Source organism: Epargyreus clarus, unplaced genomic scaffold (genome assembly GCF_041222505.1).
Source record: "Epargyreus clarus isolate Ecla_fem2 unplaced genomic scaffold, WU_Ecla_fem_2.2 ptg000035l, whole genome shotgun sequence".
In the NCBI taxonomy this organism is placed as follows: Eukaryota; Metazoa; Arthropoda; class Insecta; order Lepidoptera; family Hesperiidae; genus Epargyreus; species Epargyreus clarus.
Window position 1 is genome coordinate 2605250 of NW_027332240.1, and position 27315 is coordinate 2632564.

Below are 27315 nucleotides of genomic sequence, written 5' to 3' on the forward strand. Positions count from 1 at the left end.
TTAAAACAAGCTTTTATTTTTCAACATCTGTATCCGTATCTGTGGATATTTCCAATTTCGGAATATATTGTTCGTGAAGTTGTTAAATTAATTATCACTTGCTTTTATTAATGGTGAAGGAATACTGTATGCCTGAGAATAGCGCAACAAAAGAAGCTCTCAAGAATATGTGAAGTTAACCAATCTGCAATTGAATTGTGTGGTGGACTGTGGGCAAAATTGCTCACTGAGAGGACTCGTGCCCAGTAGTGGGACAATTAGGTAATCATGGTCACAGCCTATGACCATCTGGTATGAGATAGCCATGTAAAAATATACAAATAACAAAGTTAAAAAAGGGCAACCAATTTATTGCTTTACAACCACATACAAATAGCTAGTCTATATAGCAACATTTCATACATAACTTTTATAAATAAACATTTTAAAATATTCTCTATAAAATTCCAAGATCTTTACTTCCAAACAGATTTCCCAAATATAACCTTCATATATTGTTTCTGAAATAGTATATCTAAAATGTTAAAATAGCTGACAATACATTTTCTCCTAGTCTCTAATAAATATAAGCAAAAGAACAACTACATACATTACTACTTAATGACACTACAGTTGAAACTTCATAATTTGAGACAATTACATATCAAAATCTCATTCATAAACGCTCAATAACGGTAGGAAATAACTATTTTCAATATTTTTTTAATACAATTTTATCATAATGAATTTGACATCACACAGATAACATATAAGGCGTGGGACTAAAAGCCTATAGAGGTCCATTAGGTATATATAACGTCCTTATATCACATCTCTTACATTTTTTTATAATATAGGAGTAGCAGATGAGCATGTAGTCTACCTGTTGGTAAATGGCTACTGCTGCCCGTGGTCATCTGTAGTCAACCCCAGATAAGAATAGATTCCTAATTGAGGTCGGGCACAGATGTGCCGCTACCCCTGAGGACTAAGCTGGAATTCCTCGGAAAAGTATGTCTCCCTTACCACACCATCAACCTTATCACACCTTAACTTCAAAACTAACGACATGCAAACATTTGACTCCTATTTCACACTTTTAGTGTTGAGATTTCAAAAAAATCTTTTTTAGTGGTCGACTGTTACATAATCATAATACAAAAATACCGGTCATAAGCGTTTATAAATCAAGCTAGACGTCTAAACATTTAAAGCAGAGAATATAAATCACATTCAAGAATTTTCAAAATGTTATAAACATTAATTTTAAATAATACTTTATAAAATATAACATTTGTCGCAAGTTTTTTTAATAATTTAAGAAGTAAAGATAAATATATTTTTAAAGATTTGAAATTTGTTCAGCCGTTGTGATAAATACGGCGGGTATCAGTTTAAATATCTTTTAAGAATCATTCAACATCTCTGCAACTGGATCCCAACCTAAAAATAAAACAATCTAAATTAACATTTTTAAATAAAATCATGTGAATGTATTAAAAATTAAGACATATTTTTTTAAAAAGACCTTTAGCGCAAAATATTTACGAGTAATATTCGAAAAATATAGTGATATTATTATTACAAAAGGGAAAAATATAAGAGTTAAATTTGAAATTGCGCACCATTCATCGAAAATTTAATGTCTTTTGATCACAATCAATGCACGTAATCAACCCCAGTTCCCTTCTTAAGGCCTGAGATGGACCACCTCACATTTGCATGTCTTCCTTACTACACTTTTTTTTTATAAAATAGGGGTAGCAGATGAGCATGGAGTCCACCTGATGGTAAGTGGCTACTGCCGCCCATGGACATCTATAAACAAGCCCAGATAGGATTAGATATTCCTACCCGAGGTCGGCCACAGATGTGCCGCTACCCCTGAGGACTAAACTGGAACGCCTCGGCAAAGTATGTCTCTTACCACACCCTTCAAACCAGAATACTGGAACGTTTAACACCGTTTAGGGATACATAGGAATATATCATAATAAAATAATTACCAAATTAAGCAAAGTTCTCCTTCAAGAAGTTAATCAGCCCGTTGGTAGAGCCATCATGGCTGCTGACCGGCGTAGAGTCCTGGAGCTCTGGCTCTATGGCCTTGGCGAGCTGCTTGCCGAGCTCCACGCCCCATTGGTCGAATGAGTTGATATCCCAGATCACACCCTGGGTGAAGATCTTGTGCTCGTACATAGCTGGAAGAGAATGGTTTTAAAAAAACTTAAATAATTGGCCAAGTGCAGATCGAACTCGCACTCAGAGGGTTCCATTTCGCCACCACCAAAGTTTTCATTATATTTTATTTTTAGTTTTTATTATTATAACAGTCATTAATACATGCATTGTGAAAGTGTAAACTTCTGTCTATTACAGTTCCATAGATAAAGCGAAAAACGTCGAAAAACAGCGTTTTCTTGTATGGCGACCCACACTTACTTTCAACTTTTTTGAATTTGAATTGATAATAGGGTTCCGTTTTTACCCTTTGAGTATGAAACCCTAAAGGGGCTAACCGTAGTAATTTGTAGTGAAACTTCTTTAAACACGTTGAGGGCTTTTAAAATTTTCAAACAAGTAGCAACATCTTTGGAGATTAAGTAAGGCATTGATGGCTAATCTAAGACTCCAATAGTATCAGGTGTTGAATACAGATGTTCACGACAGCGTTTACAACGTTTACGTTTGTTTACGACGACTACAACGTTTAATAAATAATCTTTATTTAAATATTTATAAATAAAGCGTGATGATTTAACGCAATTCGTCAAGAGATGACACCACATATTTCTGAATCACGCTATGGAAATTTTCTCAACATTTTTCATATATACAAGCATCGAACTGAAACTATCACCTAGCCTGGCTAGAAAGGAAGATCTTTGCCAAAACATGATATGAAATAAAATACTAAAAATAGGATGAAAATTAAAACAAGTACTTATTAATATTGTGTCCATAAGCATATTAATATTTACGTAATATTAATAATATTTTCGTACATAAAAAGGTCTCAGTTACTCTCAAATCACGTTTAAAGAAGTTCCAATTAAACTTAAGGAAATATTTATTTAGTTAACTCCACTTTAATTTTTCGTAAATGAACTAGATAATACTAGACATACCAATAAGCGCGCCAAGGGTGAACGGGGTGACTTTCTTGACCACGATGGAGTTGGTGGGGCGGTTGCCCTTGAACACCTTGTGCGGCAGGATCTTAGCAAGCGCCTCTGGGGCCATGCCGGCCTTCTCCAGCTCTGCTTTGGCCTGGATAATTATTATAACATATTATATGATACAATAATAACTGCAAATTTAGGGCTAAATTTCAACCTATCAAATTCAAATTTTAAGGTGGTAGAACCCTTTGTGGTTCGACTCCAGCGGCACGTCCGCCACACCTATTTCTGCCTAATACACGATGTGTTAAGCGCTGCTGTGTTCTGGTTTGAAGGGTGAGGGTACATACTTTTCCGAGGTGTTCCAGCTTAGTCCTCAGGAGTAGCGGCGCATCTGTAGCCGACCTCAGGAAGGAATATTTAATCCGACCTGTGGTTGATTACTGATGTCTATGGGCTGCAGTGGTCACTTACCATCAAGTGGAATGCATGTGGATATTAGCGATTTTTAAATTACGATTATTAAAGTATAGTCCGCGTAAATCTGCTAGTCTTCTCTGAATATAAAATGAATAGCGTGGCCATAGCAAATTGTATGACTACACCTGCTCGCAACAAATTCAGAGCGGACTAGCAGTTTGGCGCGGACTATACATACCTCATCAGAAGTCTTGCCCTTCATCAGCGCCTCAGTTTGCGCGAGGAAGTTGGCCAGCAGGATCTTGTGGTGGAGTCCACCAGAGATCGGGTTGTGGGTTTGGGCGGGCGCGATGAAGTCACAGGGAATCAACCTGCAAAAATAATTAATATAGAAGTAATAATTATGCACAGCAGGTGCTCTTAGAAATAACGATAATAATTTATTTACTTCACACATTACTAAGTGCTAGCCTCCTTTGAAGTACAAAGTATCAGAATAAAAACTGAGAAATAATGTGTTATAATCATAGGGACAAAAAAAAGTAAACATGTTTAGGGTCACAAACTTATCGAACATATACAAAAGGGTTTTAGATTTGTAGGGACACAAAAGATTCTACGAATCAAGTGCAATGTGCATGGCAAGCAATGGCGATCGTATTCGCTTGGTTCGTGGGAACGTTGTGTTACTAGTCTGCTCCCCGCCCCCGAAACAAATACCTGTGTCTTGGGTGGCTAAATAAATGTGATCAAAATTCAACATCTTTAATTTAAATTCAAACTAATTACTCCTAATTTCAACTCATATATATTGGCCTACAATTGGTGACCCCTCGACAAGTGCACGTTACCCCTCGACAAGTGAACATTACCCTTGACAAGTAAACATTAACTTTTTTGTGAACTAAATTGGTGAATAGTGTAAAAAGATGGAATCTACAAGTAAGACCGCGGTTGCTGAGAATAAAGATATTAACACCAGTGGCGACGTGGGAGCAGTCTCACTTATTTCGAGGATACCAGAATTTTGGACCGACTATCCTCGCGTGTGGTTTGCTAGGACAGAGGCCATTTTAGCACCACAGAAACTAGGAGATTCAGTTAATTTTGATCTGATTTTGTCAAAATTAAACAAGGAAATTATCGGCGAGATAACTGATATAATATTGGATCCTCCTGAAAGCCAGAAATGTGCAGCGTTGAAAAATAGACTACTAGCAATATATGAAGACACGGCGAACCTGAAAATAAAGAAATTATTAAGAGACATGGACTTGGGTGATCAAAAGCCTTCCCAGCTTTTGCGTAAGATGAAGGATCTGGCTAAGAAGAATTTTCCCGATGATACAGTGAGAATACTGTGGGAGGAGCACTTACCATCACAAGTACGAGCTGTATTAGCGGTTAGCAAGTCTACGGATTTAGAAGATTTGGCATATATAGCTGATGACGTCCTGGAGGCTACCAAACCTCTACAATTAGCTACGGTTACCCAGCGCCAGTCTAGAAGCGATAATGGAGATATTGCCATAATCAAAGCTGAAATCGCGAAACTAAATACTAAATTCGACCAGATGCAGCGTGGAAGACCAGGAAATCGTAATGTACGACAAAGTCACTCGCAGACCAGACAACGTAGTTCTTCAAGCAAGCGTAACAACAAAAATTGGCTTTGCTTCTATCATTACAAGTACCATGATAAGGCACATAAATGCATTAAGTCCTGTGCCTGGAAGGGACCATCTATTTCTACGCCAGGATCGTCGGAAAACTAACGGCAGGCACACAGGATCTCGGAGACATCTGTGAAATACGGCCTTGTTCTCGTCTTCGTGTTACGGACAATAATAGTGGTTATACATTTTTAGTGGACACAGGTGCGAACGTTTCCGTTTTACCAGTGATAAAAAAATACAGAGCGGTAGAAAATACGCGGTATAAACTTTATGCGGCAAACGGAACTGAAATAAAAACTTACGGAACTAAATCATTAGTGTTAGATTTAAAGTTACGACGTCCTTATCGGTGGGATTTTGTTATAGCGGACATTAAGCAACCAATATTAGGTATAGACTTCCTTACGTTTCACAAGTTATTAGTGGATGTGAGTGCCCGACGGCTGATTGACAAGGTAACAAATATTAATACTTTAGCATGTGTCAGTAACGTTAGTCAACCTGCTGTTAATACAATTCGTGACAGTCACCCTTATCATGAATTATTAAGTAAATATCAGGATATTACTAGACCAGTCTCGTATAATGATGTTAAAGCTCAACATAATATTTTGCATTATATTGAGACAACAGGTCCACCTGTATTTGCTAGAGCACGTCCTTTACCGCCGGATCGGTACCAAAAAGTAAAGGAAGAATTTAAGGTTATGCAGGAACTAGGAATTTGTCGTCCTTCTAAAAGCCCATGGGCAAGCCCTTTGCACATTGTTCCCAAAAAGAATGGTGAATTGAGACCGTGTGGTGATTATAGACAATTAAATGCTATAACTAAGCCTGATAGGTACCCAATACCTAGACTTCATGATTTTACATTTATATTGGCCAAAAAGAAAATATTTTCTAAATTAGATATAAACAGAGCTTATCATTGTATACCTATTGCTCCAGAGGATATAGAAAAAACTGCAATTATAACACCATTTGGACTTTTTGAATTTCTTCGTATGAGTTTTGGTTTGCGTAACAGCGCTCAAACTTTTCAAAGGTTTATGAATAACACAGTGTTAGAAGGTTTAGATTTTCTTTTTTGTTATTTGGATGATGTCATAATTGCAAGTAATGATGAACAGCAGCATTCTAAACATCTTGAAATTATTTTTAAAAGGTTTAGTAAATTCGGTATAACTATAAATTTAGCTAAGTGTGTTTTCGGACAGAGTAATATTAATTTTCTAGGACACGAGGTTTCAACAGAAGGTTTAAAACCCCTGGCAGAAAAAGTAAAGGCTATTATAGATTTTCCGAAGCCGAAAACGGTCGAGCAATTGCGACGTTTTCTAGGCATGGTAAATTTTTATCGTTTACATTTACCTAACTCTTCTGAATATCAGTGCGAACTTAATAAATACTTAGTTAATTCTAAGAAGCGCGACAAGACTATTATTAACTGGACGGATGAAGCAAACGAAGCTTTTAGTCAGTGTAAGTTAGCGTTGCAAGAGGCCGCTACTCTGTCGCATCCACTGATAGATGACAATGTTCCTACTGCGTTGATGACGGACGCGTCGGATATGTGTGTAGGTTCAGTGTTACAACAAAAGGTTGGTAATGAATGGAAACCTATAGGATATTTTTCTAAGAAGCTTACAACAGCCCAACAAAAATATTCTACTTATGATAGAGAATTGCTCGCAATTTATTTATCTATTAAATATTTTCGGAAAATGTTTGAAGGTCGCCAGCTGATTATTTTTACGGACCACAAACCTTTAATACATGCCTTTAGTAAATTAAATAGAGATAATTCGGAAATACCTCGTCGTACTAGACAATTAATATTCATAAGTGAGTTTACATCTGATATACGGCATATTAGTGGCCCGGATAATATCGTAGCAGACACGCTATCGCGCATAGAAACAATAACGTGTCCCACAAGTATCGACTTCGAACAACTTGCTGACGCGCAGTTGACAGACGAGTACTTGCATTCTACGGCGAACAATAACGATAGTAATATTACACTTAAAAAGATACACTTACCTTTTTCTAATAAGCCTATTTACTGTTTAGTAGATAATGACCAAATTAGACCTTATTTAACTACGGCATTTCGAAAGATTGCTTTTGATAGTATTCATAATATGAGTCATCCAGGTATACGTGTTACACGAAAAATGATTTCTGAAAAATATTTTTGGCCAGGAATGAATCGTGATGTTAATACCTGGGCACGAACATGTTTACAATGTCAACGTGCAAAGATAAGTAGACATACAGTTTCTGATTTAGGTGAATTTCCTACAGTGAATAGATTTGAACATATTCATGTGGATATTGTTGGTCCTCTACCGACTTCTCCACAAGGATTTCGATATTTAGTTACGATTATTGACAGGCAAAGTCGATGGCCGGAAGCCATTCCTATACAAGAAATTTCAGCTAGTACAGTTGCTAGAGTAGTATATAATGAATGGATTACGCGATATGGTTGTCCTATCAGATTGACTACAGATCAAGGTCGTCAATTTGAAAGTTATTTATTTAATGAACTTTTAAAAGTCTTAGGCATACATAGAATACGAAGTACAAGCTACCATCCTATGAGTAATGGATCCGTGGAAAGGTTCCATCGTAGTCTAAAATCAGCGATTTCTGCGCGACTTACAGATAAATCGTGGGTGGAAGAGTTGCCTACTGTTATGTTTGGGTTACGGAATGCATGTCGTAGTGATAACGGCGTTAGCCCAGCTCAAATGACATTTGGTAAGTCAATGAGATTACCAGGAGACTTTTATGATTCATATACACATCGAGAACCTAATGATTCTTATACTTTAATTAATACTATTCAGAAAACAATTAAAAACTTTAAACCTGTTAATAATTCAAGCAGAAATCATCGTAAAATTTTTATTCACTCTGATTTATTAAAATGTAATTTTGTTTTTATACGTGACGATACGGTAAGGAGACCTTTAAAACCTCCGTATCACGGTCCGTATCGAGTATTAAAAAGATATAGTAAAGTATATGTTATTCAATTGCCAAATAGGAAAGCTAGCATTTCCATTGACAGATTGAAACCAGCTTATATATTATTAACATCTGATAATGAAGATAAGATTGTAAATATAGCAAATTCTTCAGAAAATGTAGAGATGCCTATGGATGTTCAACCGGAAAATCAAACGAGTCGTAAAACTCGTAGTGGACGAATTATTAGAACACCAATTAGATTTACTTAAATATTATTTTTTTATATACATTATTTTTTTACAGACACACATATACACATTAATTTTTAATATACATAATTTTTATTTTATGCAGTACTATGCAGTTTTTAGTTAACAATAAGAAGTTACGAAAGTGCATACTTGCAATTGTATTGTTACCTATTGTAATGACACTTGTTTATGAACATTATGCTTAATTAACTAGATTTTATATTTAAATTTATAGAAATTACATTTTTGTTTTTGCACATGTAGAGTTATTCAATTATTTTACTTTTCATTAACAATCAATAACCGTTACGGTTAAGTTCATTTTATAAAACGTAAAAATTATTTTAACCGATAAAATGGGTTGGGGACAAAGTAAACCCGTTATCGACGAAAGTAACAAAGTAGAATTTACACAAGTGCAAAATATATCAAATATAATGGAAACCAAACTTAACATGGTATGGATTAGTATATTGGTAGTTGCTGTTATTTTAGGAATAATATTGTGTTATGCTATTCGATCGAAGTGCAGGAGTTTCACCAGGAAATGGTTAATGAAAACCATAGAGAAAATCCCTGCACCAACGTCGGTTAAGGTACATAATAATATGGCACCGACTGTACCCCAGCAACAGCAAACAGTTTTTTTAAGGTATTGTGTAAGTTATGTAAGTAATGTATTAAATACCTTGTGGTTATGTCTTAATGTTCATGTAATAAAGCCATTATCATTTTTGTATTGTGTTGTTGCGAGGTCCCATAAGAGAGACCAGTGTATATTAAAAATAAGGTAATTTCAGATAAGTAACCTACTCTTCTTTAAATAATGTTGTATTGTATTGTATACAATTTATTTTTTGGGGTAGGGGTGTGATGTAGGGACACAAAAGATTCTACGAATCAAGTGCAATGTGCATGGCAAGCAATGGCGATCGTATTCGCTTGGTTCGTGGGAACGTTGTGTTACTAGTCTGCTCCCCGCCCCCGAAACAAATACCTGTGTCTTGGGTGGCTAAATAAATGTGATCAAAATTCAACATCTTTAATTTAAATTCAAACTAATTACTCCTAATTTCAACTCATATATATTGGCCTACAGATTATTCAACCAGTGGTCAAGTGCAGTTTGGTAGACATACACTTCAAATGGTGTAGGTTTTCTCGCGATATTTTCGTTCATCATTAAAGCAAGTGACAATTTATTACTTTCTAGCATTTTTTTATTTAAGACCTAGCATAATAAACTAAAAAAGTATGTAATTTAAATTAAGGCAAATGTGTAATATGAAAAAACAATTTATTTTTGAAAACTTGGTATGCTATGTTAGGGAGTTAACACACAAGAAACATGCAGCGACGGCTACCTAATGATATTGGTTAAGGCCAATACATTACACATCTTCCATATAAAATTCCTACCTGGTCCCCTGGTGTATGAGCTGGTAGAAGGCATGTTGTCCATTAGTCCCCGGCTCTCCCCACACGATGGGCCCCGTGGAGTAGTCCGCCTGCTGGCCGCCCCGGGTCACATATTTACCGTTACTCTCCATGTCACCTTGCTGGAAGTATGCCGCGAACCTAAAACAATTCATTATATATAAAAAAATCTGCCATATGGCGCATCAAATTTCCCACTTTGAAAGATAATAGTTGGTTAATATACAAAAATATTGTCATTAATCATCGAACAAATCAATCAAAATCTTTGATATTTTTTTTGTAACACATTATTCTTAGTTACGAGCTTTTGCCCGCGGCTTCGCTCGCATTACAAAGTGATATTTTCATCCCCTATTTTATCCCCTTGGGGGTAGAATTGATGAAAATCCTTCCTTAGCGGATGCCTACGTCATAACATCTGCCTGCATGCCAAATTTCAGCCCGATCCGTCCAGTGGTTTGGGCTGTGCGTTGATAGATCACTATGTCAGTCAGCCACCTTTAAGTTATATATATTTAGTTTGTTATAATTATTTGAGCTGCTATATAAAATTAATCAAATAATAATTTCAGTTTACTCTTACAGCAGAAATCGCGCTAGAGTTTTCGCCTAACAACTGAAACTGAAATATTCCTTTATTTTATGAAAGCGGTAACTAATTTATTTTCGTAAGTTACTCTAAATTGGCACAGAAGTTATTTGTTATGTGACTGAGTCGTTCCTTAACGTTCACTACATAGTCACAAAAGATGCTATATCCTCAAAGTTGGATAGAAAATACTTTTTTGTAATTGTTCAAAAACATGTGTATTGTATTGAAGGTGGTAGAACCCTTTGTGGTTCGACTCCAGCGGCACCAGCCACACCTATTTCTAGCTAATAACAGCAGTGTTAGGCGCTGCTTTGTTCCGGTTTGAAGGGTGTGGTAAGGGGGACAGACTTTTCTGGCGTTCAGGCTTAGTCCTCAGGGGTAGCGGCGCATGTTGCCGACCACAGGTAGGAATATCTAATCCTATCTGGGGTTGATTACAGATGTCCATGGGCGGCAGTAGCCACTTACCAACAGGTGGACTGCATGCTCGTCTGCTACTCTTATATTATAAAAAAAAAAAAGTGTAAAAACGGAATCCTATTACTAAGTTCTGTTGTCTGTCCGTCTGTCACGGGGTGTATCTGCAGAACTGTAATAGATAATTTTGAATTTTTTACAGAATATGTATGAAAGTGGCCTCAGCAACAACAAATACTAAAAATAATAAATTGAAAATGAATGGGGGTCACCATATAAGAAACTGCTGTCATACTCTCTCACTTTGCAGTATATACTTTCAATCCTACTTTGAGCGTATAATTCTTTTGTAATTGTCTCAAAACATTAAAGTATGTTACATACCTATGTAAATACTGGTCATATGGCAGCAGAGCATGTGTTTCCGCGCCGTAAAAGTTGCTGTACCACACGCCCAGCAGCGCCAGAATCACCGGCGCCTGGAAATACATTTACTATGAAATAAGTCTTAACAAGAATTTTTTCATAATATTTAACATAAGTTTAAACTGCAATATAGTTTCCTACTTTAAATTATATAAACTTATAAAGGGTGAATTTTTCAAATGGGTCTTCAGGGCCAAATACAGAACTAAAAAAAGCGAAAAATGCTGGACGCGGCGATTTTGAAAAAAACTAAAACTACATCAATAGATGTTCTAAAATCCATTTCCCTACCCCGGAAGTTCATTTAAAAAAAATAATACACACACACTATTTTATTAATGTAATTATAATTACTATTATTATTATTTCCAAACATATTTAATTATTTATAATGATATTTTGGTAATTGGTTATAAATGGTTTATTAAATCAATTATATTTAAATGAATTTAACATCTTACATACAAGGAATGTAACTTACATTTTTCTCCAAAGGTGCGGTTGTGAAGTGATTATCCATGTAGCTGGCTCCTTCTAGAAGCTTCTGGAAGTTGTCGAAGCCGATGTACAGCGAGATAGAGAGACCAATCGCCGACCACAGAGAGTACCTAAGAACAAAGCATTTTATTTTATTTTATATTTGTTACAAATTTGTATCGCTAATGCACCGCCACGTCCGCTCGGGTCGACGGTCGCACACAAACTGAGTCACGGTTGTCACCGTATGACAGTAGTGACGTGTGTTCGAGACAAACCTACCCACACATTTTCCTAACAACAGCAGTGTTAAGCGCTGCTGTATTCTGGTTTGAAGGGTGTGGTTAGGAAGACACACTTTTCCGAGGCGTTCCAGCTTAGTCCTCAGGGGTGTAGTCAGAGGCGTCTGTGGCCAACCTCTGGTATGAGTCTAATATTATCCGGGGTTGATTACAGATTACTACCATAAGGCGGACTGCATGCTAGTCTCCTAATCCTATATTATAAATGATAATTGTCCAAAATTTTGAATTAATCTGACCATTCAAAGTCGGTAAAAATTCTTATAAGAATAAAGTTTCTTAAACCATAAAAATCGAGTTTAAAAATTCCTTTACATACCCAGATATACATACAGGCTAATAAAAACGTGGTAACACAATTTTTTTTTTGAGTTACATATTAAACTGTTTCAATTCCGCGATAATATTATTCTAATATCATATATCAAAAAACATTACTCTCCGATAGTAAAAAGAGAATAACTTGAATACATACCTGCCACCCACCCAATCCCAGAATCCGAACATATTCTTGGAGTCGATCCCGAACGCTGTCACCTTCTCTCCGTTCGTCGACAACGCTACGAAATGCTTCGCTACTGCTGAGGGCTGTAAATACAAATCATATATCTATAATTGTATTCAAGTGATAATTTTGGCTAAGATAAATCTCCCTGGGCTAGGTGATCATGTCCGGGGAACGGCCGTGATCCGACAATCTCAGTTCGAAGCTTGTATATATCTAAGAACTTCGATAGCGTGATTCAGAAACGTGTAGCGCCATCTCTTGATGAGTAGCGGGAAGTCGCTACAATAATATAACTAATGTTTCCGCAAAAAAATAGATCTTGGCTGATGGTGGAGCTAGCCACATATTGAAATCTGGTGAGCCGTTTAGCGATTATGTGATTAAGTTCCAGTTCGATCCTCAGTTAGATATAAGAATTATCTAATAATATCAGATCCATTCCATATCTACATACTAGTTTTTGCCCGCGGCTTCGCCCGCGTTTAAAAGAAAATAATAAAACGTACTAACAAACATAAAACTGAAAATTCGTACCTTCAACTTTGCTAAAGATCAAATGCATAGTTTACGATTCAATCCTTACTAATATCGATTAAAATAATCGATGTTTTGGGTCCAAAAGATCGATTCTCCGATTAATCGATCTTAGATCGCCATCCCTAGTTCCCGTGGGATTTCCGGAATAAAAACTATCTATCTCGGGTCTCAGACTATCTTTGTACAAAATTTTATTAAAATCGGTTCAGTGGTTTGGGCGTGAAGAAGAGACAACCAGACAGACAGACAGACAGACAGAGTTACTTTCGGATTTATAATATTAGTAAGGATAAGGATTTATTTTCATTTAACTTTCTGTGCGTTTATAAAACATCGATAATCGTAATCCTAAGTGTAAATCTTTCGTACATCCGTTATAAATATTTTTTAAATAAAATGTTTCAATTTCGTCTCAAGTCCGAAAATCATATTATATCCAATTTTTATCTAGCAATGATAAAAATTGACAATGTCCATTATGAAGAAATTTTCAAATATTAGGTAAGATCTATCCAAGATCGAATATTAATATCAGGTGTGAGTAACACTAGTATAGATAATGACTTACATCTTTAGCGACCTCCAAGAACCAGTTCTTGGCTGACGTGGCGTTGGTGATGGTCTCCTGGGTGGTGAAGGTCTTGGAGGCGATGATGAAGAGCGCCGTCTCAGGGTTCAGCCGCTTCAGCACCTCCGCTAGGTGAGTGCCGTCGATGTTGGAGACGAAGTGTACCTGAGAGATTTATTTGTATTAAATAAGTTTCTAAAAATAACTTTGCTGTTTTTCGTACCCTTTGAATTGAATTGAGATTCATGTATGTTAAGAAAGCTTTTAAATCGACTTTGTTCGTCTTTCCGTACCCTTTCAATTGAAATTCAAAAAGGTTGGTGCGCAATATTAGGTCGTCCGCCATATTGGATTCAGAATGATGTCACTAAGCTAACTAAGCATTGTCATCCAAATCAAATGATACAAAATGACGATTTTGAACACAAATATTCACTATTTCACAACTATGATACAATCGTACTAATTTCTTTTTATAATATTTGTATATAGAAGTAGCAGACTAGTATGCAATCAACCGGATAGTAAGTGGCTACTGCTGCCTATGAACATATGTAATCAACCCCAGATAAGATAAGATTCCTATCTGAGGTCAGCCACAGATGCGTCGCTACCCCTGAGAACTAAGCTGAAACGCCTTGGAAAAGTATATTTCTCTTCTAACTAGCACCCAATAGCCCTTAACACTGATGTCATTAGGCAGAAATAGGTTTGGAGATAAGTGTCATCAGACTCGAACCACAAAGGGTTACACCTTCTACAAACTACTTAAGTAAAGATTACATACCTTGAGGTGGTTGGCATAGGGCTTGAGCGCCTCAGTGACCATGAGGGGTCCAAGATCAGACCCACCGATTCCAATATTGATCACATCCGTAATGGTCTTCCCGGTATAACTGTAATAAAAATTACATGTCATCAAAATAAGCCACATGGCGACTTCCCGCTACTCGTCACCTTTGAAGATTGTATATATAAATAAGTTAAGAAAACTTCGATAGCGCGATTCAAATACTAGCCATCTCTTAACAACTCGCAGATAGTCGCCACAATATAAAATACACCACCATTACTAGGATTACTCTCCAAGCGTTAAATCAAATCAAATCAAAAAATATCTTATTGAAAGTAGAATCTATACCGAACTATTTTTGAATGTCAATATATGTATCACCACGCCTCTAGCGGACTAAGAGAGGACCAAATGGGTCGATCCGCTCCGGGCCCCCAAACACAGTTGCTATTCGCTTTATAAATATAGTTCAAAAAACTAAAAAACACGCTTTTATGATAAAATCAACTAAAAAGTAGAAAATAATTTTCAATCTATCTCTACCTCTAGAAACCTCTGATTTTTCGAAGTTATGTGCGTATTCGAAATAAATTATCACCTGCTAAGCGGTGAAGGAAAACATCGTGAGGAAACACGCATACCTTAGAGATTGAAATAAAAAAAACTCAAAGGTTTGTCTACCAATACGCACTTGGCCAGCGCGGTGCACTATGGCGTAATCCTTCTTATTATGAGAAGAGACCCGTGCCCAGCAGTGGACAGTAATGGGTTGCTGATCATGATCATGATGATGATGATGATCTCTACTCACCCCTTCCACTGGCCACTGATGACTTGATCAGAGAACTCCTTCATATGCGCGAGCACAGCGTTCACATCTGGCGTGACGTCCTTCCCGTTGACCAGGATTTGCCTGTTCTGACGGTTCCGGAGAGCGATGTGCAGCACTGCTCGGTCCTCCGTGAAGTTTATCTTTTGACCTGAAATTGTACAATGTAATGGTTCTCAAAGTTTGTGCCCCAGGGGCAGAGTGAGACTATGTTTAGGGCATTGTGGTATTATCCAATGTTGTAGGAACATGCATAAGACCTTTAAATCTATATGCATCGAAAGTGTCATGACAACTCTTATGTTATTATTATGTATATATTTTTCTCCATACAAAATTTTTACAGGTAAGGTCCATCTGGAAGATATTAATATATTTATACATATTGTATAGAACAGTTTGATTTCATTTTGACTGCGTAGATATAAATGCAAACTTCGTCTTTTTATTATATTCTTTATCCCAGATTGAATTATATTAAAAAAAGTAAGCTCATCATTATAAATTGTATTGCATATTTTTTTATATTGTTTAATTAATCCTTATTACATTTATATATTCCTTACAGTTTAAATGACACCTCATATGTAAAAAACTGTCAAGCTATTTGGATTACCAAAGAAAATTATCCTATACACATAGATGCAAAAAATTACCGTAGAGGTAGGGTAAAATTAAATAATAATTTACCAGAGAACATAGCATCCCTGGCCTGTTCTACGTTCCGGCTCTTAGCGAGGTTGAGAAGCAGAGCCATGGTGTTCTCGTCCACACGGTTCTTGGAGTAGTCCAGCAAGATCTCCCCATCATTGGGTGTTGGGAGCCGAAGACTGAGGGCACAAAATTTAACTTAAGTAAATATTTAATATTTTTTTAAGGTGGTAGAACCTTTTGTGGTTAGACACCGGCGGCATCACCACCACACCTATTTATGCCTCATAACAGCAGTGTTGCTGCTGTGTTCTGGTTTGAAAAGTGTGGTAAGGGTCTCCCTTACCACACTTTATACTTTCCCGAGGGTAGGAGCACATCTATGGCTGACCTTAGGTAGGAATATCTAATCCTATCTGGGGTTGATTGCAGATGTCCATGGGCGGCAGTAGCCACTGACCATCATCACTTATATTATAAAAAAAAACAAGTTTATTAAGTGGTAAAAAAGGTGGTGTCAAAAGATGTGGGTAGGAAAATAATTATGAATAAACTTAGTTTTTGGTTGTCAATTTATCTGGCGTGTTTCATTCTTTTAATAAACCCATCCATGGCTTGACTATCGAGACAGCACTGCATCTATTTCTGCAAAACAGCAGTGTTTAGTGTTGTTTTAGTTTTGTAGTGGGTAGGTGGACATTTTTCTGGGAACATACATCTCTACTTTGATATTAATACATCAAAGTCTAATCTCAGATAGTTCTGCAATCTAACTGAGATTTTTAAGACTGCCATGGATATTTTTTTAATATAAAAATGCAGTGATAGCTAGCGGTATGAAATTTTACCTATTATTGGGGGTTTACATTGCCACCCCCCCTTTCCCATTTTAATGCTTATATGAGACATAAATTATCATAATTTTAAGTACTTTAAGTACTTAAGGATACAGTAAGAACACTTATATGCCTGTGTTCTCATTATAGTGTGAAGTATAGTCATCACCACTTAGCTTAGCTAGTGAGATGGCCAATATATGTAACTTTTATATAGCATATAGAGGTAAATCTTGTTTTAATTAATAGGTTTAAATGAGTTATTATCTTATATATATTACTTGAATTACACAATTCTTATTTGAATATAAAATTAATTGTTAATGCGAATGTGTATTTTTAATGTGAATTGTGAATTCGTACTTTCGCTAGTAACAAAAAATAGGCATCTTAGCCATCTTATGACATTGCTTCTATGTACCGACGACCTTTGCAATAAAACCAATTTATTATCTATGAAATGTGAAACAAATGCATTTCAAACTGGCATAACACAATCGTAAATAATAAAAAGTATGTTATTTTAGCATACAATTGAATACTTACAGAAAACTATAATATTCTAAATTTAAAATTCAAATATGTTGCCTACCTGAATTTATTGAACCGGTCGGGATCCTGTTGAAATAATTGTTGAATGTTGATTTTGTCAGCGTTTACATTGTAGAATTCTTGCAATTTCTGGTAAGCGGGATCTTGCTTTAAGTTTACTTTTGGTTCCATATTTAAAAGAGAAAGGGAAACGGGTTTAAAAGTGCGGTAGGACCGAAACTGCTGTATCAATACTGATAACGAATGTCTTTTTGACATCTCAATGACACACGAAGGTTACTTACGTTCCGTTTCTGCAAGAGAGATGTTCCAATATTTGAAACATTTTGTATGCTTATTGAGGTGGCAAAGAAAACATTATTTTAAAATGTTGAAATATTTTGTTGCGTGAAATTAAAAATATATAATTACATAGGATATAAAGATAATAAATGAGTAAAATACTTGAGTAATAGCATGATAGATTAATATTGAATTATATTAAGTGACATTAATTTCTCATAAGAATCCCATTAATAGAAAGTATTTCAATAATTATCGAATGTTTTTGTAAACTTTAGATAAACATTAATAAATCGAAGGAATCGACTTTGTACACGAAGGCTTCCGTCGTAAACCGTTCATTTTCAGTATCTACTTATAACTAAACGTAGTGGTTATATTCTCTTTGCTTATAACTGTTTAATAGATAGTGTCCTGCAAAGAGTATAGTAACCCATATTGGTGTCCTGTATGGGGAACTCACTTTATTTTAAGGTTGAGTCGTTATAGCGGCAAAATAATAAACACTGCAGAAATCAAGTATCTATCTATTAACGTTCAAGAGACAGATCTCGGTGACAAACAGACAGATATCAGAGCCTTAGTATGATCCGCGTAAAACTGCTAGTCCGCTCTGAATATAGAAATGAATCGTGTCGCCATAGCAAATTGCATGACGACACCTGCTCGCAACAACTTTAGAGCGGATTAGCAGTTTGGCGCGGACTATAATAAAGTTTGTGAAATAAAACAGCTGTGAAATTAATCCCTCTTTTATTTTCAAAGTAATTAGTATGGAGATAAAGTAATTGCTTGTATTACATGGTGACACTTAACTTAAAATAATATATCTAATACCATAAAATAAACTGGCAATACAATTCCTAGCAAGAACTGAACAAAAAAATTATCTTTAACATAGAAACTTACTACAATTGAAAAAAAAAAACAATATTACACAGTCATTTTCAAATTTGGCCATTTTTGACAACCTTCACGTTTACAAATACTAAATCAAAAGAAAATAAAGACAGCAACACAATTTTGAAAATAATATTTTATTGAATATATAAAAATCTGGTTTTCCTAATATACATTTTGTTTTAATATAAGACTAACTAACAAATTTTATATTTTTAATACAGTGTTATCTTATTTATAAGGTAAATTGGAATAATATTACTAAGGTAAAACAGTCTAAATCATTTTGCGGACTCATTTGGCGATATGGCTCATAGGCACATTTCATTTTCATAATTATTTCGCCAATTAAAAAAATACCAAATGAAGTCAGTTTATATAATAAAACAGACATAAGACGTGTCAGACGCGGGCCGTAACAGACAATTTTTTTATACAATATTGTAACATACAGGGCCCACGTCTGCGTGCCTGTGTTACGGAAGATATAAATAAATAAATACACATTCACGTTGTCCATAATACTTTTTATCTGCCACGGTACGTGCTTGATACGCTCACTGTCTGCAAATGTAAACAAACCTTTATCTGTAACTTTAATTACACGATTTTACCCTAGCGCTATTACCCCAATTTACCTTACCATGTCACGATTATAATGGACCGTTAAGTTATTTTAATTTAATTATACTAAGTTTCATAGCAGATTGTCTTACTTCTGCAAGTAGAAAGTTTACCCAACAATGTCTTTTTAACGGGCAGATCTTTTGAAAATGGGACACCTTTTTATGAGCAAGATCGAATTTATACATTTATCACGATCAATTAGAGTTGATCTTCGCTTATTTTAGCCTAGAAAGTAGTTAAGTTTTTCAACATAATACAATCGATTCAGTCAATTTCGTTTCAAATATTATGTATTAGTGTACAAAATCGATTAAATAATATTATTAAAAGCATACCTTATAACAAGTTATCCTATAACTTCGCACTGTTTGATAAGAAAATCCAATTATTTAATAATATTTCTTACTTTAATTTTATTTTTATGAAATCGAAGTTAACTTTACAGATTATATCAGCTAATTCCCTCAATGGTAATACATTTAAACACGTTATCAATAATACAAATAAAAATATAGTTTAAAAACAAAAGAGTGTGAGTGTATGTTAGTAGAAATAAAAATATTTTTGAAAAAAAGATACGTTCCTTATGGTCTCATTCCTTTAGTAACACCTATGATACAGCATCTTAATCTTGAAATGTTATTAATAAGTTATCTTTGCATAGCAGATAATAGATTAAGATTCCGTTGAACATAACCTCCCATTTTTCGACGGTACAAAAAAATAATGTTTTCACATTTCGATAATATAGAAGTTGCATACAAGCATGCAGTCCACCTGATGCTAAGTGGCTACTGCCGCCCATGGACATCTGTAATCAACCCCAGATAAGATTAGATATTCCTACCTGAGGTCGGCCACAGATTCGCCGCTACCCCTGAGGACTAAGTTGGAACGCCTCGGAAAAGTATGTCTCACTTACCACACCCTTCAAATCTGAACACAGCAGCGCTAACACTGCTGTTATTAGGCAGAAATAGGTGTGCCGCTGGTATCTCCGGAGTGGAACCACGTAGGGTTCTTACATTTATAAGTATTACAATAACAGTCCTTTTACAGGAGTACATTAAATTTGAATATTGCTTACAGTCCATCATTCTCACAGCCCTTATCTTACCATCAAGCCCTTATAGGTCTCATTACGAAGTTTAAGAATGATATTTATGATATTTCAGATCACTAGAAGGCTCGTAAAATCCATTTCAGCCTAGATAAGATTAAGATACAATGCTCAGAGCATACCAAGAGCATTTTATCTTATTCCGAGACGATGTAGTTCGGCTAGCATATTTTTTTTTTTTATAATATATGAATAGCAGACGAGCATAAAGTCCACCTTATGGTAAGTGGCTACCGCCCATGGACATCTGGCCCCAGATAGTATTACATAATCCTACCTGAAGTCGGCCACAGTTTAGTTATCAAGAGTAGCAGTGTGTGCGACCTGTGGGCGAGCTCGAGTAGGAATCTACTCATACTAACAGCATGCTCGCCTGCTACCTCTATATTATTATCAAAAAAGTGTTGTCTTATGGCGTTGCTTATATTATTTCTTGATACAAACACGCGATCGTGCACCCGCGTCAGTTTTAACGGACTGAGTTGGTAAAATAGTTACAGCGCCATCTAGTTACCGACTTCGAGACTTTAGTCTTATTATATCATCAATTTTTATTCCAAATATTCCCCGAATATTCATGTACAATCCGTGTCAAATTTAGAAAATCTAAGCTAACAAGATCTTCAAATCCAATTCCAACAATATCACTGGTCTTATAACGTGATGAAGATCCGTTTCTTGTACAACGCTACGCCCACGGCTAACCACATGAGCATGGCCGCTGCGTGAGTGGCTAGCAGTTGAGCGTGGGTGGGAGCCACGATGTGCCAGTACAGCGGGAAGTGTTTCTTCAGGAGGATGCTGCCGATGTACAGGAAGAGGGCGTTTTGACCTGCGGATGAAATGTTACTATATTTCAATCTGAAATAATAAGAGAAAGAAAGAAAGAAAATACTTTATTCAGGAAAATTGCAACAAACAGTACAATTGCAAATAGACAAAATAAATGTTGTTGCATTTGGTTAGCAACAGTCAGAGGACGCAATTTTATTTTAGGGATGTAAAAACTCTTGGGTTACTGTAAGCCTAAATCTTAATTTGTCCCTCATCCGCCATTTTTCAAAATGTTTATTTCTTCTATTAGGCAAACTATCCACCGCACGCAGATTTATAAAAACAGTTAAGAGTCACAAATTGAATCATCTAAAATTTTGGCTCTAAGAAGTTTTGTTGCAAACCAGAAAAAAATAACATAAAGCAATTTTTCCTATATATAATATAGGTTATAGAGAAATATAAGATTATGTAGAAAAATCTGAGTATTTTGATAGAGGAGTTTTCAAGGAATAATAACATTTTTTTTAAATTAAACCACTATTAAAATGCTCTGATGTGTTTTTTTCTGACATGTCTGATATTATGACATTTTTGTCAATTTATAATCGATGCCCAGCCCCATTTTTACATACATATAATATTTAAGCCACTCACCAGCATAATACAACGGCCGACCGCCCCACTTAGTCTTCAGATCGACCACGAAGTACAGCACTGCTTGGATGAAGAACGCCATCGCAGCGGTGACCAGGCAGTAGGAGACCGACCATAGGTTCTTGTTCAGCGGGATGGGGCCACCGTTCTTTGAGAACAGACAGAGGGCGCCACCGGCAGCGCCGAACACAATCGACCAGAATACCCAGCGCATTATGCGAGCTCTGTAAACGGAATAATTAATAATTAATAATGTTGTGTGATTTCCGCTAAACGTCAATAGATGGCGTTACTAGTAGTCCTGAATCGCGCTATTAAAGTTTTCTCAATATTTTGCATGTAAACAAAATTAATTTGTAACTTAATAACACACATCTTTTTCAAAGCCAAGTGGGAGATTACTGTATGCCTAAACAACAATAATATCTTTGTATAGTCCGCGCCAAACTTCTAGTCCGCTCTGAATATAGAAACGAGTCGCGTTGCAACAGCAAAGTGCCATCCTGCACCCTCCGCTACCCACTCGGACATAGCTGCGTTAGTGTGCTCTTACGTTGCTACGGAGCATATACTTGTAGTTATGTTCGACCGCATTGACTCTGACTACACCTGCGCGCAACAACTTCAGAGCGAACTAGCAGTGTGGCGCGGACTGTACCCAAAATAAACATATTTATAATTATTGTGGGTTTCTCATAAGTCATCAGTCACCGAGCATGATTGTAGACCAGCATGATCCTGGTGGCGTGAGCTCCAGCCTGCACCAGGAGCACCCCGGAGAGGATGCCCAGCAGACCCTCAGGGTCGTAGGGCTCCATCGTCTTGTATATCTTGCGGAAGGACCCTGCCTGGTAGAGATGGGACGAACCTAGGATCATTCTGAAATAAATATTTTTTTTAATATATTGAAGAAACAAATAACAATCTTTTTATTTTTGACTAGCTGACCCGGCAAACTTTGTACCGCCTCCAAATCTATTTATCAAATTTATTTCATATCATATTAAATATAGGCTATGTTACTCGTGGACAATGTAGCTTTCGAATGGTGAAAGATTTTTTCAAATCGGTCCAGTAGATTTTGAGCCTATTCGTTACAACCAAAGAAGCAAACAAAGTTTTCCTCTTTATAATATTAGTATAGATTGATAAAAGTAATGTGGCGAAAGTGGTCACTTCCTCCCATAGACATCTGTAACCAACTCTATATAAGTTTTAGCAGAATCCGATTACTGATGGGTTTCTGAGGAACAAGTTGATACGCCTCGGATTAGTATACCTCCATTACCACACCCATCAAACCATAACACAGCAGCGCTTAACACTGCTGTTCTGAGGCAGAAATAGGTGAGGCAGAAAGGTTTCTACCGATCTTTAAAATAATTAATAATTTGAATATTAAGAAGTAGGTTCAACCATACTTGTTTTACCATTTTTGAGAGTCAGTAACCCACGTCCATGGTAATAACTACTTAAAATCATGGTTACATACCGATTTGCCACTATCTACGGCTTACAAAATATTCTAGACCGAAACCATACTAAATTCCTCACCTGTCAATATATCCAGCGATACCACCAGTGCAGTTTTGGAGGGAGAAGTCACCGAGAGCAGTGCGATGGAGACCACCCGGACCAAGGTACCCTCGGGGACAGCCCGGTGCTGCCACCGTTAGCGTAATGCAGACCTGGTAGGGTTAAGAGATTCATTTTTGAAGTAATTCTTCTGATGGCGTGTTTAAGAATAATGGCAGAGAATTTTTACATCATCGACATCTAAAATCAACACCATGAAGTTGGCGATAAATAGCGCAAGTTTTGTAGTTAAACGAGCTTTTGACCGCGGCTTTACTCGCGTTACGAAGTAATATTTTCATCCCTTATTTTATTCCCTTGGCGGTAGAATTGATCAAAATACTTTCTTAGCGGATGCCTACGTCATAACATCTACCTGCATGGCAAATTTCAGCCCGATCCGTCCAGTGGTTTGGGCTATGCGTTGATAGATCACTATGTCAGTCAGTCACCTTTGAGTTATATATATTTAGATCAATGAACAGAGCAATATTAAATATTTCATTCTTTTCGATATGCTATATGATCATTACTCGCCATTCATTTTTAATTTTTTAAGTGTTGTAATACTTGTGGCAAATTGTTTCACTTCTTTTGTGTGTACACATTGGTACATTCATTCTTATTTTTTAATTAAATATACCAAATAAGTATAAATTCTTACTTAAATATCTAAATACACACATACATTTTTATTTTGTGTAACTTTTTGTATACTGTACAATATATTGTTCATTTTAAATATTAAGTATATGTATATCACTTTGTTAATAACCTGTATCTATTCAGCTCATAAATTTTAATAAAAACCTTATATATATATCCACGAAAACTCACATGAATTGTAACAAGCAAGATGGTGGCCAACCACTGCTGCCACCCAGCGGCGATATCACGAAACAACGAACGACCTGCAAATATAATACAGTATGTACAGTAGGGTGGAGTGAAAATTTTTTTTTCGTATTGTTATCGGAATATCTGTAAAAAGTTGCTGTTATTGTTCACAAATACACACACAAAATTTTATTTAGCACATAATAAATTTAGAGGTGCCCCCAACATCAGGAACTCTAGAGGAATTTGCAAAATATTGTCAAAAAGCACCAACGTCTAATATTGTCATATTACCGTAAAATAATATTATATAAAAGAATACAAGGAATGTATGTGGGCGCGCCGGTAGGTAGATCTACAATGGTATTTCGATTCAACTAATTTAACCAATATTTATAAAAATTATAGTTAAAATAATTAAACGAATAAGCGTTAATGCCACCACAGTAACAATAACACCCAAGCAAAACACCAAACAGTTCAGAGCACCACCGTGCCGTGCCCACTATTGGACAACTTCTGATCTGTTGACAGTTGCGCGCCCCTTTTTTATACCATGATACAGGTAGCCAATTGTTAATACGGAGCGGTAGTTCAAAATTAATATCATGTGATTTTAAAAACGGAATATTTATATATATGAAATGAAGCATTCTCCCACATGTATGTACAGACCTGTATAAATAATAGTTAATTTTTAGAATTCCGTACCCAAAAAGGGGCAAAAACGGAACCCTATTACTAAGCCTCCACTGTCTGTCCATCTGTCACATGGTTCTATCACTTGAACCTAAAAAAACACTTTTGAAATTTGACTTCACCGCTGATACATTACTATTTCTGAAGACTACGTTGGAACGTGTCTGATGTCCCTTTCCCACACTCTTCAAAGCATAACGCAGCAGCACTTAATATTCAGGTTATTGTGACGATGGTACCTCCAAAGTCAAACCACAGAGAAATCCACCTTACCAAACATCTTTGAGGGGGCACTATTTCACACGGAAATAAGTGTGACCGTGGTGCCATCAGAATTACATCATAATCATCAACAACCCATTACTGTCCCACTGCTGGGCACGGGTCTCCTCTCATAATGAGAAGGATTAGGCCATAGTCCACCGCGCTGGCCAAGAGCGTATTGGTAGACTTCACATACCTTTGAGATTTTTCTTTTTATAAATCTCTCTGGTATGCAGGTTTCCTCACGATGTTTTCCTTCACCGTTTAGCAAGTGATAATTAATTTCTAAACATCATAAAGGTTCCTTTAATACACATACCTGGGGTAATATTCTGGCTGGTCCGCATAAAGGCACATTCAAACGCCCCCACAATGAAATACATCGCAGCGAGACGTTGCAGCACGCCGGGGAGTCGAACGTTGGACCACGACACGTCCACCGAGCTCAGGCATATGCCGATCAACGACATCACCAGCGCACGACGGGCTATCTGGAAAGTAAAATTAATGTATTATTATAATGACTGAGATTATAATAAATGTTTTTTTTATTATTAAATATATTAAATACGCATTTATAATATTTATATGATATATAACTCAAAGGTGAGTGACTGACATAGTGATCTATCAACGCACAGCCCAAACTACTGGTAAGTGGCTACTGCACCTGGACATCTGTAGTCAAAGCGAGCCATATTTTATTAATAATTTCAATACAACATGGATTCTACCTGATAATAACACCTGTAATCAACCCCAGATAAGATTATATTTCTACCTGAGATCGGCCACAGATTCGCCGCTACCCCAGAGGACTAAGCTGGAACGTCTAGCTTAGTCCTCAGGGATATCGGCGCATTTGTGACCGAACTCACGTAGGAATATATTCCTTTCCAGGGTTGATTAAAGTTGTCCATGCGGCGGTAGCCACTTACCATCAGGTGGACAGCATGCTCGTCTGCTACTCCATATTATAAAAAAAATCTAGAAATAAATAATGAAACCGACCTGCCCCAGAGCGCTGAGCCTCGGCAGCGAGGTCCTCAGCCGGGCGTTGAGCGACAGCACCAGCGCCTCGCCCATCGCGAACGCGAACCACGGGAACACCACGTCCGCCACCGTTATGCCGTTCCACACCGCGTGAGAGAATATACGGTAGCCGCCGCCGCCGGAGTTTACGAATATCTGGAAATAAAAAAGAATAACTCATTTACAAAGAATAGATATATAATCAGGTGTTACAAACTTTAAATTAGGAAATAATAAAAAAAAAGTATGTGTATGTATACACAAGTACGAAGTTACACTTCTTTGATCAAATTTCAATTTGATCAAAGAAGTGTAACTTCGTACTTGATTATAAGATTCAATCTTTGATTATAAGATATGTATATATTTTAATTGTTCCAATAAATTTTTAGTCGGCATCTAACCAACGGACGCAAGTAAATACTACAAAAATGTATTACATCGATGCGCGCAACCTCGTCTTACGCTGCAAATACGTATATCATTACTTTCCAGAATTTAATCCTTATAAGCGATTTTCAAAATGAACTCGATTTTGATCGATTTTCAATTCCCGGCTAGGGAAAAGATATTTTAAAAAACTAATGATGCAGTTTTAGTTTTATACAAAATCAGCCTCGTAACTCCTTTCAGCATTTTTCGCTAATTCTTTCGGTAGTTTCAGATTTGATTCACCCTGTATATCGATATTATTATCCTAAGGTAACCAGCCACGTAACATTTTCCGTTACAAAAAAGATATAAAGCTATACCATAAGAGCAATGCAGAATCCCCTGAAGATGTCCAGCGAGCGCAGCCTGGAGCGTGTGGGTGACCGCGGCACGCTCGCCTCGGTGGTCAGCACTCGCGTCTCTGACCCGAGTTCATTGTCCTCTCTGAAACAATATTTAATCATTAATGTTTCATACAATTATAAATTTTAAAGTATGACTGTAATCTTGTCGTATTTTAAAAATAAATAATTATTATATACACAATTTGCAGCAATGATCAATGTGTTTTTTATAGCAACTTTAGGTAGTCTTGTCATTCTTCTTGTCTTGTCATATGGTATTATTAAAAGTCAATTGGTGACTTTTTTATTTTATTTTATACCACTTTTTTGCGTTTTGTAATACTTTTATTTCGGACGTTTTTAGGTGATTCGAAGATGTCCAAAATTTATTAGTGCACAATTGGAAAAATTGTAGCA

General features: G+C 36.3%; 2 protein-coding genes across 4 annotated transcripts in view; both read right to left on the reverse strand.

Moving 5' to 3' along the window:
• Positions 1–27315, reverse strand: part of LOC140756634 (heparan-alpha-glucosaminide N-acetyltransferase) — a 36041-nt gene that overhangs the window by 3335 nt on the left and 5391 nt on the right. For 2 of the 3 annotated variants that reach the window (XM_073092180.1, XM_073092181.1), the window contains 8 exons: positions 26875–26998; positions 26102–26278; positions 25410–25581; positions 24128–24201; positions 23270–23403; positions 22427–22594; positions 21716–21939; positions 18374–21116 (listed from right to left, as the gene is read on the reverse strand). In XM_073092180.1, coding sequence (XP_072948281.1) covers positions 20938–21116; positions 21716–21939; positions 22427–22594; positions 23270–23403; positions 24128–24201; positions 25410–25581; positions 26102–26278; positions 26875–26998 — 1252 coding nt within the window. In that variant the 3' untranslated portion in view covers positions 18374–20937. Of the gene's footprint in view, positions 1–18373; positions 21117–21715; positions 21940–22426; positions 22595–23269; positions 23404–24127; positions 24202–25409; positions 25582–26101; positions 26279–26874; positions 26999–27315 lie in introns of those variants that run through there. The other variant, XR_012103907.1, reaches the window with a different exon arrangement.
• Pgi (glucose-6-phosphate isomerase) lies at positions 330–17628 on the reverse strand. The gene is made up of 13 exons (XM_073092204.1): positions 17396–17628; positions 16007–16146; positions 15299–15467; positions 14482–14590; positions 13695–13859; positions 12557–12669; positions 11784–11910; positions 11261–11355; positions 9847–10005; positions 3760–3892; positions 3108–3249; positions 1986–2180; positions 330–1422 (listed from the first exon to the last, which is right to left on the reverse strand). The coding sequence occupies exons 1-12, from the start codon at positions 17611–17613 to the stop codon at positions 1990–1992; spliced, it is 1761 nt and encodes a 586-aa protein (XP_072948305.1). The 5' UTR covers positions 17614–17628; the 3' UTR covers positions 330–1422; positions 1986–1989.